Source organism: Rana temporaria, chromosome 4 (assembly GCF_905171775.1).
Source record: "Rana temporaria chromosome 4, aRanTem1.1, whole genome shotgun sequence".
NCBI classification, from domain to species: Eukaryota; Metazoa; Chordata; class Amphibia; order Anura; family Ranidae; genus Rana; species Rana temporaria.
In genome coordinates, this window is record NC_053492.1 from 91,814,529 (window position 1) to 91,830,450 (window position 15,922).

Genomic DNA, 15,922 nt, shown 5'->3' on the forward strand with positions numbered 1-15,922 from the left:
ACATATACTATATAAAAACCTATTTTAGATATACCTATTCGCAATTTTGCGTTTTTATACCTCTTTAATCTTTGTTTCCTTTTTCTTTATTTTTCCCCTGGGTTTTAGGAGCAGTACGCTATACTGGTTTCATTGTATGGCTGATGAGGTACCATTATAGACAGTTTGACTTATGTCGACCCTTGTCCCTTGTCATATATAACCAGGTGCCACACCATTGCACAGGTTCTCGGGCTTTTTGCGCACTTGTTTATTTATCTGTTTGAATTTCTTTTCTATTCATGTGCTAGCCCCGTTCCTTATAAGATCCAATTGATTGTCCGGTTCGGTATAATAATCTTTTTATTTTTGTTTTTAATATCGATGATTGACACCGGACTTTCATGCAGGATCATATCCATACTTGCTTGTATTCTTATTTACATTTGCCCTCGCGACTATTATGTCTTTTTAACGTATAGAGATGTCTATTCACACTCTTTACTTGTGCGAGGTCACTCACACAGTTCCTTAACCGGATAATAAATAAAAAAATATATATATAAATAAAAAAAAAAAAAAAAAAAAAAAAAAAAAAAAAAAAAAAAAAACCAACACTTATATGTATATGGTCGCTGGTCTGCTCTTTCAGAGCATAACCAGCTTCTTTATTATGTATACTCTTACATTCATGTATTAGACCTCTGAATGGATAAATATTTAGACAGATCGATTGCACATTACCACACTTGACCTCAGACTTTTGCACTAGATCATCATCTACCTAATGGTAAAATAACCGTTACCATGTTCATCACGATCACATTTATTGGGTAAGGCACCTTAACAGATGTTGTCATTACCTGCATGATGTTCACGCACATCATATCCATATGATTTTGTTTTCACTGACTCATTCATTATAAGGTCTTACTCACTATTGAACTTTAACTTAATGTCCATTCATGTAGCGATTCTCCCATCAATTTATTATTTGATTTTGCTATTTCACAGTTTATTCCCTAAAATAGGTCTATTTTGGCTTCACTAATTAATTTATTCCAATAACTTATGCATTTTTGAGTCACTAAATGACCACGGGTGAGAGCGCTTCTATATATATATATATGTACATGTATACACATAATAGAGAATTTTTTTATTATTATAATTATTTCTTATTTTTTAAGTGAGACTATACCTATACATATATGTTGTGGTCTGATTTTGAGAAACTTTATAAGTAATTTTATGGGTATTTCTATTTTTATATATTTGTTTATCTTCATTGTCATTTCATTTTGATTTTCATTTATACACAGGTTTTTCACAAATCAATATGTGTTTTTCACGCTTTCTCCCTTTTTTACAAAGGGACACACTTGAGGGAGGTTTAACCCATATTTCAGCTGTTTAAAGTGCCGTTTGATTTACTGCTTGATTAACTTAATTGATTCCTCCCTGCTGTAGGCAGGGCTTTTCATCACATGATTGTATGTTTTGTGTATATATTTCATTTGTAGTGTGAACCTTGCTAGCCATGACTAAGCACTGACGCCAGTGCGAAACGTTGGCCATACTGATTTTTGTGGGCTTGCAGTGACTGTATGCACAGTTGAAAATAAAGACATCTCTTTTAAAGAAAATTTTGGAGTGCGGCTGTCCAGCTTTTGTTCTTTTGTTTTTTTGCTATTACCGCATTGCCAGCACCCTGGTGGTTCAACAACCCCTGATCATCACGAGGCTCACCTGGAGCGGTGAGAATTCTGTCTGAGCACAGGAATAAACATCTTCCCCGCTTACTATGCCGCTCTGTCTCCGCCTCCACCGCCCTGTCTCCGCCTCCACCGCTGCGCTCCACCCCTGTCTCAGCTTACGATGCCGCTCTGGTTTGCACCTCTTCCCTGTCTCCGCCTCCACCGCCCCCTCCGCTCTGTCTCCACCCCTGTCTCAGCTTACGATGCCACTCTGGTCTCCGCCTCCGCCCTGTCTCCACCTCCACCGCCGCCTCCGCTCTGTCTCCACCCCTGTCTCAGCTTACGACGCCTCTCTGTCTCCGCCTCCCCAGTCCCTCCAGCCAGCGATGCCGGCTTTTTTGCATGCACTGACTGTGCATAGTGGCAGAGATTGCTGGCAGCTTTTTTGGCAGTTTCTTTCCCCCATCCAGCGGGCTGCGTCCTGAGGCTGGTGTTAATGAAGTGTGTGCTGCTATTTTGCAGTTAAGGTGAAAAAAACATATCGCAAAGTACTGATACTAAACACAGAGATCCGCCCAGAGGGATGGTACCATCTATAGCCCAATTCAAAAGAAGGTACTAAACTATAGCCCAATACAAAGGGAGGGAGCCGTCTATACAGCGAGGTACCAGAGCTGGGCCTGGTAGGAAGGTAGGAGAGAGTACAGATGTGAGGAATTTTTGGGCGCAATTCTTACCCCTGCACCGTGTACGTAGCGCAATCCTGACCCCTCCACTCTGTATGTAGCGCAATCCTGACCCCTGCACTGTGTACGTGCGTAGCGCAATCCTGATCCCTGCACTGTGTATGCAGCGCAATCCTGACCCCTCCACTCTGTACGTAGCGCGATCCTGACCCCTGCACTGTGTACGTAGCGCAATCCTGACCCCTCCACTCTGTACGTAGCCCAATCCTGATCCATGCACTGTGTACGCAACGCAATCCTGACCCCTCCACTCTGTACGTAGCGCAAACCTGAACTCTGCACTGTGTACGTAGCGCAATCCTGACCCATGCACTGTGTACGTAGCGCAATTATTTATGATAATAAAGAGTAGATGCATAGTCCTATACAACCGGCCCTTTGAGGGCAACCATACTGCTGATGCGGCCCCCAATGAAACCCCTGTTGTAGTTCATTGAAGGACACTGGAAGGTAGAAAAAATTGTAAGTCAACCCCCATATTAACCCCTCCTGGGGCCTGTGTCACTCAATTCAGAATGTTCAACATAAAGCCAAGATCAAGAACATGGGGACAAGATTTCAAACTAGCAGGAGGAAAGTTCAAAACTAATCACCGAAAGTTATATTTTTCCAAAAGTAGTTGATACTTGGGATCGACTTTCAGCAGAGGTAGTGAGTCTGTCAAGAGTAAAGCCTTGTACACACGATTGGATTTTCTGTGGACAAAGCGTATGACTTTTGTCCGAAGGGCTACGTGTTTTTTTTCAGCTCTTTAGCGCCACCCTTTGGGCAACTTCTGCTAATGTTGTGTTATGGTGAGCATTGCTTCTGAGCATGCGTGTTTGTACTTTGGAGTTTTGTCTGACAGACTTGTGTACACACGATCGGAAAATCCAACAACACACAATTGTTGGCAGACAATTTTAAAGCATGCTATCCCACATTTGTCCGTGGAAAATCCGAAAACAATTGTCCGATGGAAATGTAATAATATTATTCCTGCGCTACCAAGTGTGGATAGAGAAATGAATGGCTTAACTGCTGCAGACACCGAAAAGGGTCCAGACCATACCCATGGACAATGAGATAGAGTGGGGGTTGGTGCTGCGCTATTCCCAATGTATATAGTGCTGGAGAGATATGGATCTCTTCTTCGTGCAACAATACACTTAAGTAATGAGACAACCGCATATAGACTAAGCCTGGAGTGGTAGTTCTTCCCTTGGGTGCCTGAACATGTTATATGGGTTATATACTCAGTCTTTGTTTCTCAGCAGCAGGGAGAGTGCAAAAGAAAGAGGATTCCCAATAGTGTAGTATGTTTAAAATGATTTGTAATTTATTGTTAAAACATTATGAGGGTACTCACATAAACAAATAGACAATACACTTATCCTCTACGAGCAGCGAGCTTGTCTGCTAACGTCAAAATAGAGTGCCTTTCCGTCCCTACGCGTGGCGTCACAACCCACGTGACTTCATCAGGGGCTGAAGGTACGATCTCTTCAACCGTACCCAGTGCACATTATCATTTATGCACGTTGCACTTTATATTTCTAAAGTACCACTTATAGTTCATATTTATTTAGAATGTTATGCACTTTTTTCATATGAGCTTCTATGTTAGGAGTGTACTTTTATACCGATTTTATACTGATTTATATATTTTTAGCCTAGTGGCACTATATCCATTGGGAACAACGCAGCACCAACCCCCACTCTATCCAATTGTCCGATGTAGCGTACAACCTTCCATCACACAATTCCTGTAGGAAAATCCAATCATGTGTACTAGGCTTAAGGCTGGATACACACTATACAACTTTTTTTCTCGATTTTTCCTTTAGATATACTTTCAACTATGTAGTGCAAGGGCTGCCTGATTGCAAACAAATTAAAAGTGGGTACCTTATATTTATAGGGTTTTGGTAAATCTAAAGGGAAAAAAAATTAAGAAAAATGTATAGTGTGTATCCATCTTAAAGCGTTTGTACAGGAAAAAAAAATGTTTGTTTAAAATAACAAACATGTCATACTTACCTCCACTGTGCATTTCGTTTTGCTCAGAGTGGCCCCGATCCACGTCTTCTGGGGTCCCTCAGCGGCTGTCTCGGTCCTCCCCGCAATTAGTAACCACAGTCATACGAGAGCTCGCATGGTGGTCACCAATTGCGGGCGCGCTCCCGTGATACAGCGAGCGGCCATAGCCGCTCACTGTATCAATTGGCCCCGCCCCTCGGCGAGCCGCGTCACTGGATGTGATTGACAGCAGCGCCAGCCAATGGCTGCGCTGCTCTCAATCTCATCCGCTCTAGCCAATCAGCGGCCAGGCTGAGCGGCGAAAAGGATCTCGGGACCACGCAGGACTTTCGAGAGGTCAGGTAAGTATAACGGGGGCAGCGTTATGCAATGTTTTTTCACCTTAATGCATAGATTGCATTAAGGTGAACAAAAAAAATTAATTTACAACTCCATTAACCACTTAAGGACCGCCTCCTGCAGATATACGTCGGCAGAATGGCACAAGCACGTACCTGTACGCCCTCTTTAAGTGCCCAGCCGTGGGTCGCGGGCCCGCAACCAGGTCCGAAGCTCCATGGCCGCGGGACCCGATTGCCGCCGGGCCCCCGCGATCGGTCCCCGAAGCTGAAGGACGGGGAGAGCTGTGTGTAAACACAGCTTCCCTGTTCTTCACAGTGGCAGCTTCATTGATCGTGTGTTCCCTAATATAGGGAAACACGATCAATGACGTCACACGTCCAGCCCCGCCCCCCTACAGTTAGAAAAACATATGAGGTCACACCTAACCCCTACAGCACCCCCTAGTGGTTAACTCCCAAACTGCAATTGTAATTTTCACAGTAAACAATGCATTTTTATAGCATTTTTTGCTGTGAAAATGACAATGGTCCCAAAAATGTGTCAAAATTGTCCGATGTGTCCGCCATAATGTCGTAGTCATGAAAAAAAATCACTGATCGCCGCCATTAGTAGTTAAAAAAAAATAATAAAAAATGCAATAAAACTATCTCCTATTTTGTAAACGCTCTAAATTTTGCGCAAACCAGTCGATAAACGCTTATTGCAATTTTTTTTACCAAAAATAGGTAGAAGAATACGTATTGGCCTAAACTGAGGAAAAAAAAATGTTTTTATATCTTTTGGGGGGATATTTATTATAGCAAAAAGTTAAAAATATTGCATTTTTTTAAAAATTGGCGCTCTATTTTTGTTTACAGCGCAAAAAATAAAAACCGCAGAGGTGATCAAATACCACCAAAAGAAAGCTCTATTTGTGGGGGAAAAAGGACGCCAATTTTGTTTGGGAGCCACATCGCACCACCGCGCAATTGTCAGTTAAATTGACGCAGTGCCGAACGCAAAAACTGGCCAGGTCCTTTACCTGCATAAAGGTCCGGGTCTTAAGTGGTTAAGTGAATTTTTATATAACAAATTACAGACAAAACAAATATAAAAACAACAAGAGAGAAAAAGACCAAAATCTGCAATATTTCAGAAGACAATTTTCCCTTTCTTTCCTTCTTCCTTCCAATTAAGCAAATATATCTGCCTCAACACTATTATATTTCATTCCTTAAATTAATTTATCATCCACTGCCTCTAATTAAAATTAGAGAAAGGGGGAAAAAAACATGCATTATGTTGAAGATAAGTATATTTCTCATATAATACGTATTTATCCATTCCTTTTACCCAAGCCCCAATGGTAGGAGGGTTAGGTGAGATCCATCGAGAGGCTATTAATTTACGTGCCAAAAAAAAAGCACTCTCATTATAGTCACGGTCTCATCATATACTAAATTGTTATAATTGATATACCCGAGGAGACACAGGACAGGATCAGGCGTGAGTGAGATGTCATATAGAGAATTTATCGTATCTATCACATCTAGACAGCACCAATGCAATTTTGGGCATCTCAAAAACAAGTGTATAAAAGAACCAGAAGATTTCACACATCTTAAGTGAATTCAAACATGCTTGGGACAAACATAGATCTATACTCAGAAAAAAAAGCAAACATATAAATAAAAAATGGGGCAGACTTGATGAACCACTTGGTCTTTTTTCTGCTGTCATTCTTGTATGTGTCTGTGTTTTTATGACACATCTAAAGCCCCGAAAGCCATTTACAAATGGTGGCGATATCCAGGGCCAGATTAAGAACATCATGGGCCTGGTGCTGAGGATTTTGGTGGGGCCTTTTAGGCTGAATTCACACCTCCGCGACAAGTAACGCCGCGTACGCGGCGTATTTTGCCGCGAATAGTGTAACTTTATTTTTACAAATCCTTCCTATTGCTTTGTATGGCCGAACGCCAATGCCGCCTGAAAAAAAGGGTCCGGGACTTTTTTTCATGCCGCAGGTGTACGGCGTCTATGAGATGTGAACCATCTCATAGACAGCAATGGGAATTCTCCCCTCCAGCGGCACGAGCGGCCGGCGTCGGGGCGTTTTGTCGCGGAGGTGTGAATGGGGTGTAATAAATAATAAATAAATGCGTGGGAATGACATGAACGCAGCCCAGCCAAGGCAAGTGACCAAAGGCACAGAACCCAGAAGGAAGACCGGGTGAAGATGGAAGTGCCCGGGCCCCGCCTGATTCATCACAGCGCAGCACTGGAGGGCTCAGTCTGAAAATTGAAGTGTACACTAATGTGCTAATATGCTGTGCATACTTGTACGTTGTGGCATAACCTACCCCAGGGCCTCTAAAAAGTAGTAATGTCAGGAAAGTTTACTACCGCTTTATTATCACAGGATCCCAGGAGCTTCTCATGGGGCCCCCTACTGACCCGGTGGACGGTGGCCCTTGGGCAGTGCCTAAGTGCACAGTTGCCAACATTTAAAAAATATTTTCAGGGCCACTTTTTTTATATAAGTGCTATATTTAGAGTAGCTGAGATCCCCGATGTTCCTCTATACATCATAGTAGTAATCACAAAATTAAATGAGTACTAATAATGGGGCAGAACAAATATGAGAACTGATATTTCCTTTAGTTGTCCATTCTAGAGCTGGTAACATTGAGGATATTCAGTATAATTTTAAAGAACTGTTTTTGTGGGTAAGCGACATAGGGGAGGAGTATGGACGGTATATAAGTGGGAAGTATGTGCAGGTGAGGGAGAGGAATGTGGAGGGTCTAACAGTGGGCACTATGTACAGGAGAGGAGTACAAAGGGTACGGAAAAAAGCACTATGTACAGGAGAGGAGTGTGAAGGGTATGACAATGGGCAGTATGTACAGGAAGAGTGAGGGGGTATGACAGAGGGTAGTACATACCAGAGAGAAGTGTGGAGGGTATGATGGGGCAGTATGTACAGGAGAGGAGTGTGGAGGGTATGACAGTGGGCAGTATGTACAGGAGAGGAATGTAGATGGTATGATAGTGGGCTCTATGTATAGGAGATGAGTGTGGAGGGTATGACAGTGAACACTATGTATAGGAGAGGAGTGTGGAGGGTATGACAGTGGGCACTATGTATAGGAGAGGAGTGTGGAGGGTATGACAGTGAGCAGTATGTACAGGAGAGGAGTGTGGAGGTTGCGACAGTGGGCACTAAGTACAGGAGAGAAGTGTATGACAGCAGGCACTATGTACAGGAGAGGAGTGTGAAGGGTATGACAGTGGGCGCTATGTATAGGAGAGGAGTGTGGAGGGTATGACAGTGGGCACTATGTACAGGAGAGGAGTGTGTAGGGTATGACAGTGGGTACTATGTATAGGAGAGAAGTGTGGAGAGTATGACAGTGGGCACTATGTACAGGAGAGGAGTGTGGAGAGTATGACAGTGAGCACTATGTACAGGAGTGGAAGGATATTTAGGGACTGAGTAGTGGTTAAGCGGGTCATACATTGATTGAAATTACCCCAATTATGCAGAGACCAGCCATAGTCAATCTATGTATGGGCTAGCTGGTTTTACACAAGTCAATCTATTAATCAACTTGAGTACAACCAGCCTGTTTTTTTTTCTTAAAACAATCAGTGCTGCCAGCTAAAGTTAGCAACACTGATCATTGTACGCACTGGCAGAACACAATAACACTGCAGGAGTGATTCCCCCATCCACAGGTCAGCAGGTGAGAGGGTGTGTGGGAACAGGATGGACAGAGATACTAGTCAGTGGCTGGGTAGGCACTGGTAGTATCAGAGCCAGATACACACAGGTTACATACGCCACGATCGTTAGAGCGAGAACAATAATTCTAGTACTAGACCTCCTCTGTAACTCTAAACATGTAACCTAAAAAAATGTAAAGCATCGCTTAGGTTACCAAAAAAAATTGTGCTAACTTAACTAACTAGTGTTTTTTTAATGAATGAAACATTTTTTTCCAAAAAAACATGTTTGAAAAATTGCTGCGCAAATACCGTGCTAGAGCTGCACAATTAATCGTTAAAAAAATCGTGATCTCGATTCAACCCCCCTGACGATCTTCAATGCAGAGTTTGCTGATTCTTTCATATAACAAGTGGAGAGACTTTCAGCTGTCAAAAGAAAATATCTGGGCAGTCTGCCAAGTTTTTAACAGGAAACATTGTAACTGACACTTCCTTCTTAGATCAAAGGGATACACTTCTGTGTGTAAAGAACAAATCTGGGCAGTCTGCGAAGTTTGTAAACAAAATGAAACATTGTAACTAACTAACATTGTAACTAAATTTAACCAACACTTGTTTCTTAAGTTAGAAAGCAATATTATTTGCTAGAAAATTACTTGGAACTGCCAAACATTATATATATTTTAGAAGAGACTCTAGGGAATAAAATGGCTATTGCTGCAATATGTTATGTCACACTGCATTTTCCCACTTCAATGAATAATAAAAACCATAAAAACAAAACAGTGAAGTTAGCCCATTTTTTTTTTTTTTTTTTTATGTGAAAGATGATGTTACGCCGCAACAATCGTGAGAGAATCGTGATCTATCTTCTAAGCAAAAAAATTGCAATTCTCATTTTAGCCAGAATCGTGCAGCTCTGTACCGTGCAACATAAAAAGTGCAAAGACCACCATAGAGTAATTTTCTAGCAAAAAACAAATGATGATTTTTACATGTAGTAGAGAAGTGTCAGAATTGGCCTGGGTGGCAAGGGGTTAATTACCATAAGTAATATACAAATAATTATTATAAGCACTGTGATCCTATCAGTTTGCTGCAGTGTGTCAGCTTGTATTTATATTGGCCGCTCTGAATGTAGCTTCTGACAGGCTGTGCAAGCAGGCCCGTATCTCCGGAACCATAAATGATAGCCGTCCCATATTTTAACCAGTTGTGGGGTAGCTCTTCCCATGCCTACCCCCAAATGTGGGGTTTCTGTGACCTCTGGTAATCGAGCTACAACCCCCCAAATTCGATCTTAGAAAAAAAAAAATCTTAAAAAAAAAAAAAAAACATTTTTTTTTTTTTTTGGGCAAATGGGCCTATCTTGAGAAAGGGGCCTGGAGCTGCAGCTCCATCAGCCCCATTGTTAATCCGGCCCTGGCGATATCAAATGTATCATTTGTATTCAGACCCTCTATTTAGACTCAGAAATCATCTATTAATAGTAGGATTATGATATTTCTCAGAAAAAAAATAGTACACAAGTATAAAAAAAGGATAACATTGTCAACATTCTGCTTTCTTCTCAGGGAAAAAGGACAAACAGAATTGAGAAGCCCATTGACCTTCCATTACTTGACACCTCTGTCTCCTTAGAAACTCTGAGGTGATTTTTAGATAACTGGTTGCCCATAGAAACCAATTAGATCCCAGCTATGTATTGTCTAGTGCTGGTTACTACATAAACGCAAACATTTGATTGACTGTTGTAAACATTGGAGACAGTCTTACCGAAATCTAATTGATTCTCCCTGCTAATCTACTATCATATGTCATTACTGTCAAAGTTCGCTTGTTCTAATGTAGTGTTCATATCAATGTTGAGCTGCTAATGGCACCAGGCAGCAGAAAGCCTTAGCTTGGTCAGTATGTAATCTCTGTGTAAATGTAACACAGTTAAAGCCCAAACTACTACACTCTATTCACAGTTACATGTTAGGAACATCCTTGTCTCATGCACACTGCCCCAAAAAACACAGCGGGCTAGATTCAGCAAGAATTTACGCCGGTGTATCTATAGATACGCCGCGTAAATTCAAAGCTGCGCCGGCGTATCTTCTTTCTGTATTCAGAAAGCAAGATACACCGAAATTAGGCTAAGATCCGACTGGCGTAAGTCTCTTACGCCGTCGTATCTTAGGGTGCATATTTACGCTGACCGCTAGGTGGCGCTGCCGTCAATTTCAGTGTAGAATATGCAAATGAGCTGGATACAGCGATTCAGAAACGTACGTGCGCCCGGCGGATTTTTTTTTACGTCGTTTGCGTAAGGCTTTTTCCGGCGTAACATTACTCCTGCTATATGAGGCATAGCCAATGTTAAGTATGGACGTCATTCCCGCGTCAAATTTTTAAGATTTTACGTTGTTTGCGTAAGTCGTTCGCGAATAGGGCTTTGCGTAAATTACGTTCACGTCGAAAGCATTGACTATTTGCGACGTGATTAGGAGCATGCGCACTGGGATAAGTTCACGGCCGGGGCATGCGCTGTTCGTGAGAAACGTCATTTACGTGGGGTCATGTTTTATTTACATAAAACTTGCCCACCTCTTGACAATTTGAATTCGGCGCGCTTACGCCGGCTGATTTACGCTACGCCGCTGCAACTTACGGAGCAAGTGCTTTGTGAATATTGCACTTGCCCGTCTAAGTTGCGGCGGCGTAGCGTAAATAACAAACTTACGGCGGGCTACCTGAATCTAGCCCACCATCTTTAGCAGGATTTTTTTTTGGGGGGGGGGGGGGTTGCTGTATTTTCCTATGGTGGTGTGCTTGAGGCCTAATGGACAACTACATTCAGGAGCGGTGGACAGATTCATTAAAGCAGTGTTCTGCCAAAAAAAAAAATATTAAAAGTCAGTAGCTACAAATACTGCAGCTGCTGACTTTGAATATATGGACACTTACCTGTCCAGGGCACCCGCAATGTGAGCAGCGAAAGCCAATCTGTCTGTCGGCTCTAGGGTGCCGGTGATCTTCGGTAAAGGAATCAGGAAGTGAAGCCTTGCAGCTTCACTTCCTGGTTCCCTAATGCGCATGCGCGAGTCATGCTGCGCGTCCTCACTGTTCCCTGCTGTCTTCTGGGACCCGTGTGTCTCCCAGAAGACAGCGTTGGGGGGGGGAGTGGAGGGGCAGAGTAGGCACCAACATGGCATAGGTCACCGCGATCACTACGGTGATCTATGCCAGGAAGTGGGAGCAAATGCCTGTATTACACAGGTATTTTCTCCCTCCTCCCCCCTGAATGGTGCCAAATGTGACACCGGAGACGGGGAGGATTCCAAAAAGTGGAAGTTCTATTTTTGGGTGGAAATCCACTTTAAAGGACAACTTCATTAAAAGGTAAAGTTGTCCTTTAAGGCAATATTGACATATTTGGTATTGTGTTAATGCGCAACTCACAATGCACTGCAGTGCCATCACTTTGAATGCTACCCCAATGTACACCCTAAAAGAATGGATTCACAATCTGGCTTTTGGTGCACCACAATACAAAAATGTGAACCAAAAGGCCAAAGGCTGACACAAATGAATATAACATTTTATCCACTCTTATCCAATGAGCTCTACTGACTTCTACAGGAAGAATAATTACCTTGGATAGATAGATAGATAGATAGATAAGATAGATAGATAAGATAGATAGATAAGATAGATAGATAAGATAGATAGATAGATAAGATAGATAGGATAGATAGATAGATAGATAGATAGATAGATAGATAGATAGATAGATAGATAGATAGATAGATAGATAGATAGATAAGATAGATAGATAAGATAGATAGATCTGTTATATTAGAAATGTTTTTGTTGTTGCTTGACAAACTAAAGTGATGTTATATAAGAATTGTTTATTACAAAAAAAAAAAAATTAAAACAAGTACCTTGATTCTCCAGGAAGAAATGTGATTGGCAAGTTTTCTTGACAAACTTGTCCTGGGTGCCAATTGGCTTTACATGATGAGCAGAACTCAATGTCGCAGGAAGTGCACTGTACCAGCTGTGGATTCTGGGGCCCTTTCTCTTGTAGTTTGCACACTGCCTGGCAGGAGGATGATGGACACCAAGTCCTACACGGGTCCAAAAGAACTTCTAGAAAATTATAAGAAAGGATTTTTTTTTTTTTTTTTAAGAACCTGTCAAAATAAAAGATAAAATACAAACTACACTGCACTTAAAGCAGAAGTAAAGTAAGTAAAAACGTACCTTTCTCCAATGACCCTGTCCCTTGTCCGCATCTTTTTCTGTGTGCCAGTTTTCGGCCATCTTCATTGGCCGGCAGGGGATGGCATTACTCCTGCACATGTGAAGGAGGCCATCATTCTTGCACACAGAGACCAGGCCAGCTCTGTACGCTGAGCTGCGCATGTGCAGCTCAGTTTACATTGCTGGAGAAGACAGTGAGCAGGCATGTAGGGGCACGTTATTGAAGAAGAGACTTTGCATGTCTCTTCTGCAATAAAAGCCTGCCTGCTCGCTGTTTGTTACAAAACTTTAGTTCCGCTTTAAGAGGTTCAGCCTCACCCAGGTCCCACCCCAAGGTTGGTATGATTGGAAAGTAAAGTAGCAGCAGCCCACATAGAGTGCTGCTTCTGCCTCCTGGCCTGAGCACTGCTGTACAGCAGATTACAGAAAGCTGAGATCAAGGCCCGAGTAAAGAGTAGGATATTTCTGTCTTAACCAAACTCAGGTGAAGAATCTATGTGCAATAATAAAGAAACACTACACCATCAAAATCCCTCAAGACTTAAAGTAGAACTATAGGAAAAACTTTTTTATTTCACTTTAAGTAAGGGAGGGTTATAACCCCTGTCAGATTTTTTTTCTTCGACATCTGTGTCCCATTTTGGAGATTTACCTTCACTACCTGTCCCATACCCAAACCATGCAAATAAAGGGAATTCCTTGGGGACCCCAGGTCCCCAGAACTAGTGTCCCCATTGGAAGATGTCCCCTCTATTACTTTTCTGGGGACCACCCTAAATTTTGGCTTTTCTTTCACTTTCACTGATAACGGTAAACAGGACAACTAGAGAGGGTGAATCTCCTTAATGGGGACACATACAGCAATAAAAACTGACAGGAGTTCTAAGTCCTCTCCACACTATCCAACACAAATCCAAAGATTTTGCCTTTAGCTATAGTTTATAGTGGTTGTAAACTTTTACATATATCCAGTGAAGTGGCTAGCCTTAGGTGATAAACAGAGATGAAACAAATCCCTCTAGACAAGTTGTACCTGTTTTTCCTGCAGCCCTCTCTCATCTACATCAATTCAAAGTCCAGAATTGACGCAGCATTTCTGAGCTTCAGAAAGCAGGGGGCAAGCATCTGATGTCACACACTGCACAGCAGAGAACAGAAAGCTGAACTTATTATGAAATCTGTGTGGAGCAAAATAAACACACACCCCTTTAGAGCCGGTTCACACTGGGGCAACTCGTCAGGCGACTCAGCCACCTGACAAGTCGCGTCCCATTCTATTCAATAGAACCCTTCTAATAGGAGCGACGCAAGTCATTCCGACTTAGAAAAAGGTTCTTGTACGACTTCGGGGGCGACTTGCATTGACTTCTATACAGAAGTCATTTTGCAAGTCGCCTCTGAAATAGTCTTCAGGACGCCTTGCCGAGTCGCCCCCCGAAGTCGTGCCGCCCCAGTGTGAACCGGCTCTTACACAGTCTCATATGAAAGCATGCACAACTGAGTCTATCAATCACCTGCTGTGCATTGGAGGGGGAGAGGGGCCAGCGCTTGCGTAGTAAGGAGCCGTACGTTCCCGATGCTCGGGCAAGTCTGCAAGGGGCAGACTTGTTCATGATGGGAGCGTGTGAAGGGCAGATGGCAACAGAAGGGGATGTATTTTGTAACGATGTGCAGTGCTGCTAAGATGGGGGTGGAATTTGTCACGAAAGTGAAACACATCTCCTAAACAAATATATCTCTGCTATTCTTCCTACACGTGTTAAGGGCAACACGCGTAGGAAGAATAGCAGAGATATATTTGTTTAGGAGATGTGTTTCAGTTCGCCCCCCTCTTAACAGCACTGCCCATCATTACAAAATACACCCCCTTCTGTTGCCACCCACCCCTCATACGCTCCCATCATGAATACATCCGCCCCTTGCAGAGTTGCACGAGCATCAGGAGCGTGTGGCACAATGTCGCCTTTTGTGCGCAGGCGTCGTGTACAGCTGATCCTAAATTATGACGTACGGACACTTTCGGCGGCTCTATACTGCGCAAGTGCCGTGCCTGTGCAGTACCGTCGGACATTATTCGGGGGGGGGGGGGCATTTCTCACCACAACACCGGCATTTCTGGTGTCGGCATCGACTGTCAGAAGGTACAGAGAGCAGAGGAATAAGAGAGAAGACAGAAATCACACTAGATGCTTTAGATCAGTGGTTCTCAACCTTACTAGTGCCGTGACCCCTTGATAATATTTCCAAAGTTGTGGGGACCCCTAACAGTAAAATTATTTTCGTATCGTAGGTTGTCAGTGCCCGGGGCAAGACAAGTAATTTGCACCCCTAACCCACAGACATTTAGCGCTCTCCGAGTCCCTTCCACTTGTACAGTATTAAAATCCCTTTTTCGGATGTACTACTCTTTTTGTTCTCCTTTCTTTCCCTTTTATCTCTCTCTATCCAAATTTCTTGTTTTTTCCCTCCCATCCCTCTCTCTAACCGTCTTTCTTGGATTAGGTGCTCTTGAACAAGGTCACCTGCTGATCTAAGAACTGTTGTGAGGACTTTTAATGGCAACTATAATCACAGGTAAGTGTTACTCACTGTGCCTCCGACTTTGTGGCATCTCGTAGCAGTGGCACCTATGCTGGAATCAGGAGATAGGGTCTCCTCCAGCCCCTCCCACTTCCCATTCCTCACCAGTCAGCTGACCTCTAGCCTCTCCCCCCCCCACCCATGCCGTGAACTGAAAGGAGCGGCTGCGAAGAGGCTGAGTGGGAGGCCACTGGCTCCAGGGACAGCCCAGCTGGGCGGCCACAAAAAGGCAGGGAGAGTGGGATAGAGAACCACTGCTTTGGATAGAGGCAGGTCCACACTGTGGAAGTATATGCTTTGTTCATTTTTAATTTCAGAGGTTTACAACCACTTTAACAATTTGTGTAATTGGCAAGTTCAGTAAATCCAAGTGCGTACCTGGGATGAAATATTCTATGTAACATGCTGCCTTTAGCTTGACCTAAAGCTCAAACCTCAGGAAGAGACGATGAAGGAGTCTATACCCCGACTACAACGGGTAACTGTTACCAGGGTTGCAAGTAGGAGACACTTTGTCACTTGTGCAAAGTCATAACTGACTATAGAAAAATCCATCGGTACCAAACTTTTATAAAAGTTTACTTGAATGGTAAT

At 43.0% G+C, this 15,922-nt stretch overlaps 1 protein-coding gene across 1 annotated transcript in view; it reads right to left on the reverse strand.

Moving 5' to 3' along the window:
* The window catches only part of RNF144A (ring finger protein 144A), a 103,710-nt gene that overhangs the window by 20,154 nt on the left and 67,634 nt on the right, over positions 1-15,922 (reverse strand). Inside the window, exon 5 of the mRNA XM_040348648.1 lies at positions 12,427-12,634. Within this exon, the coding sequence (XP_040204582.1) occupies positions 12,427-12,634 (208 nt within the window). The remainder of the gene's footprint in view (positions 1-12,426; positions 12,635-15,922) is intronic.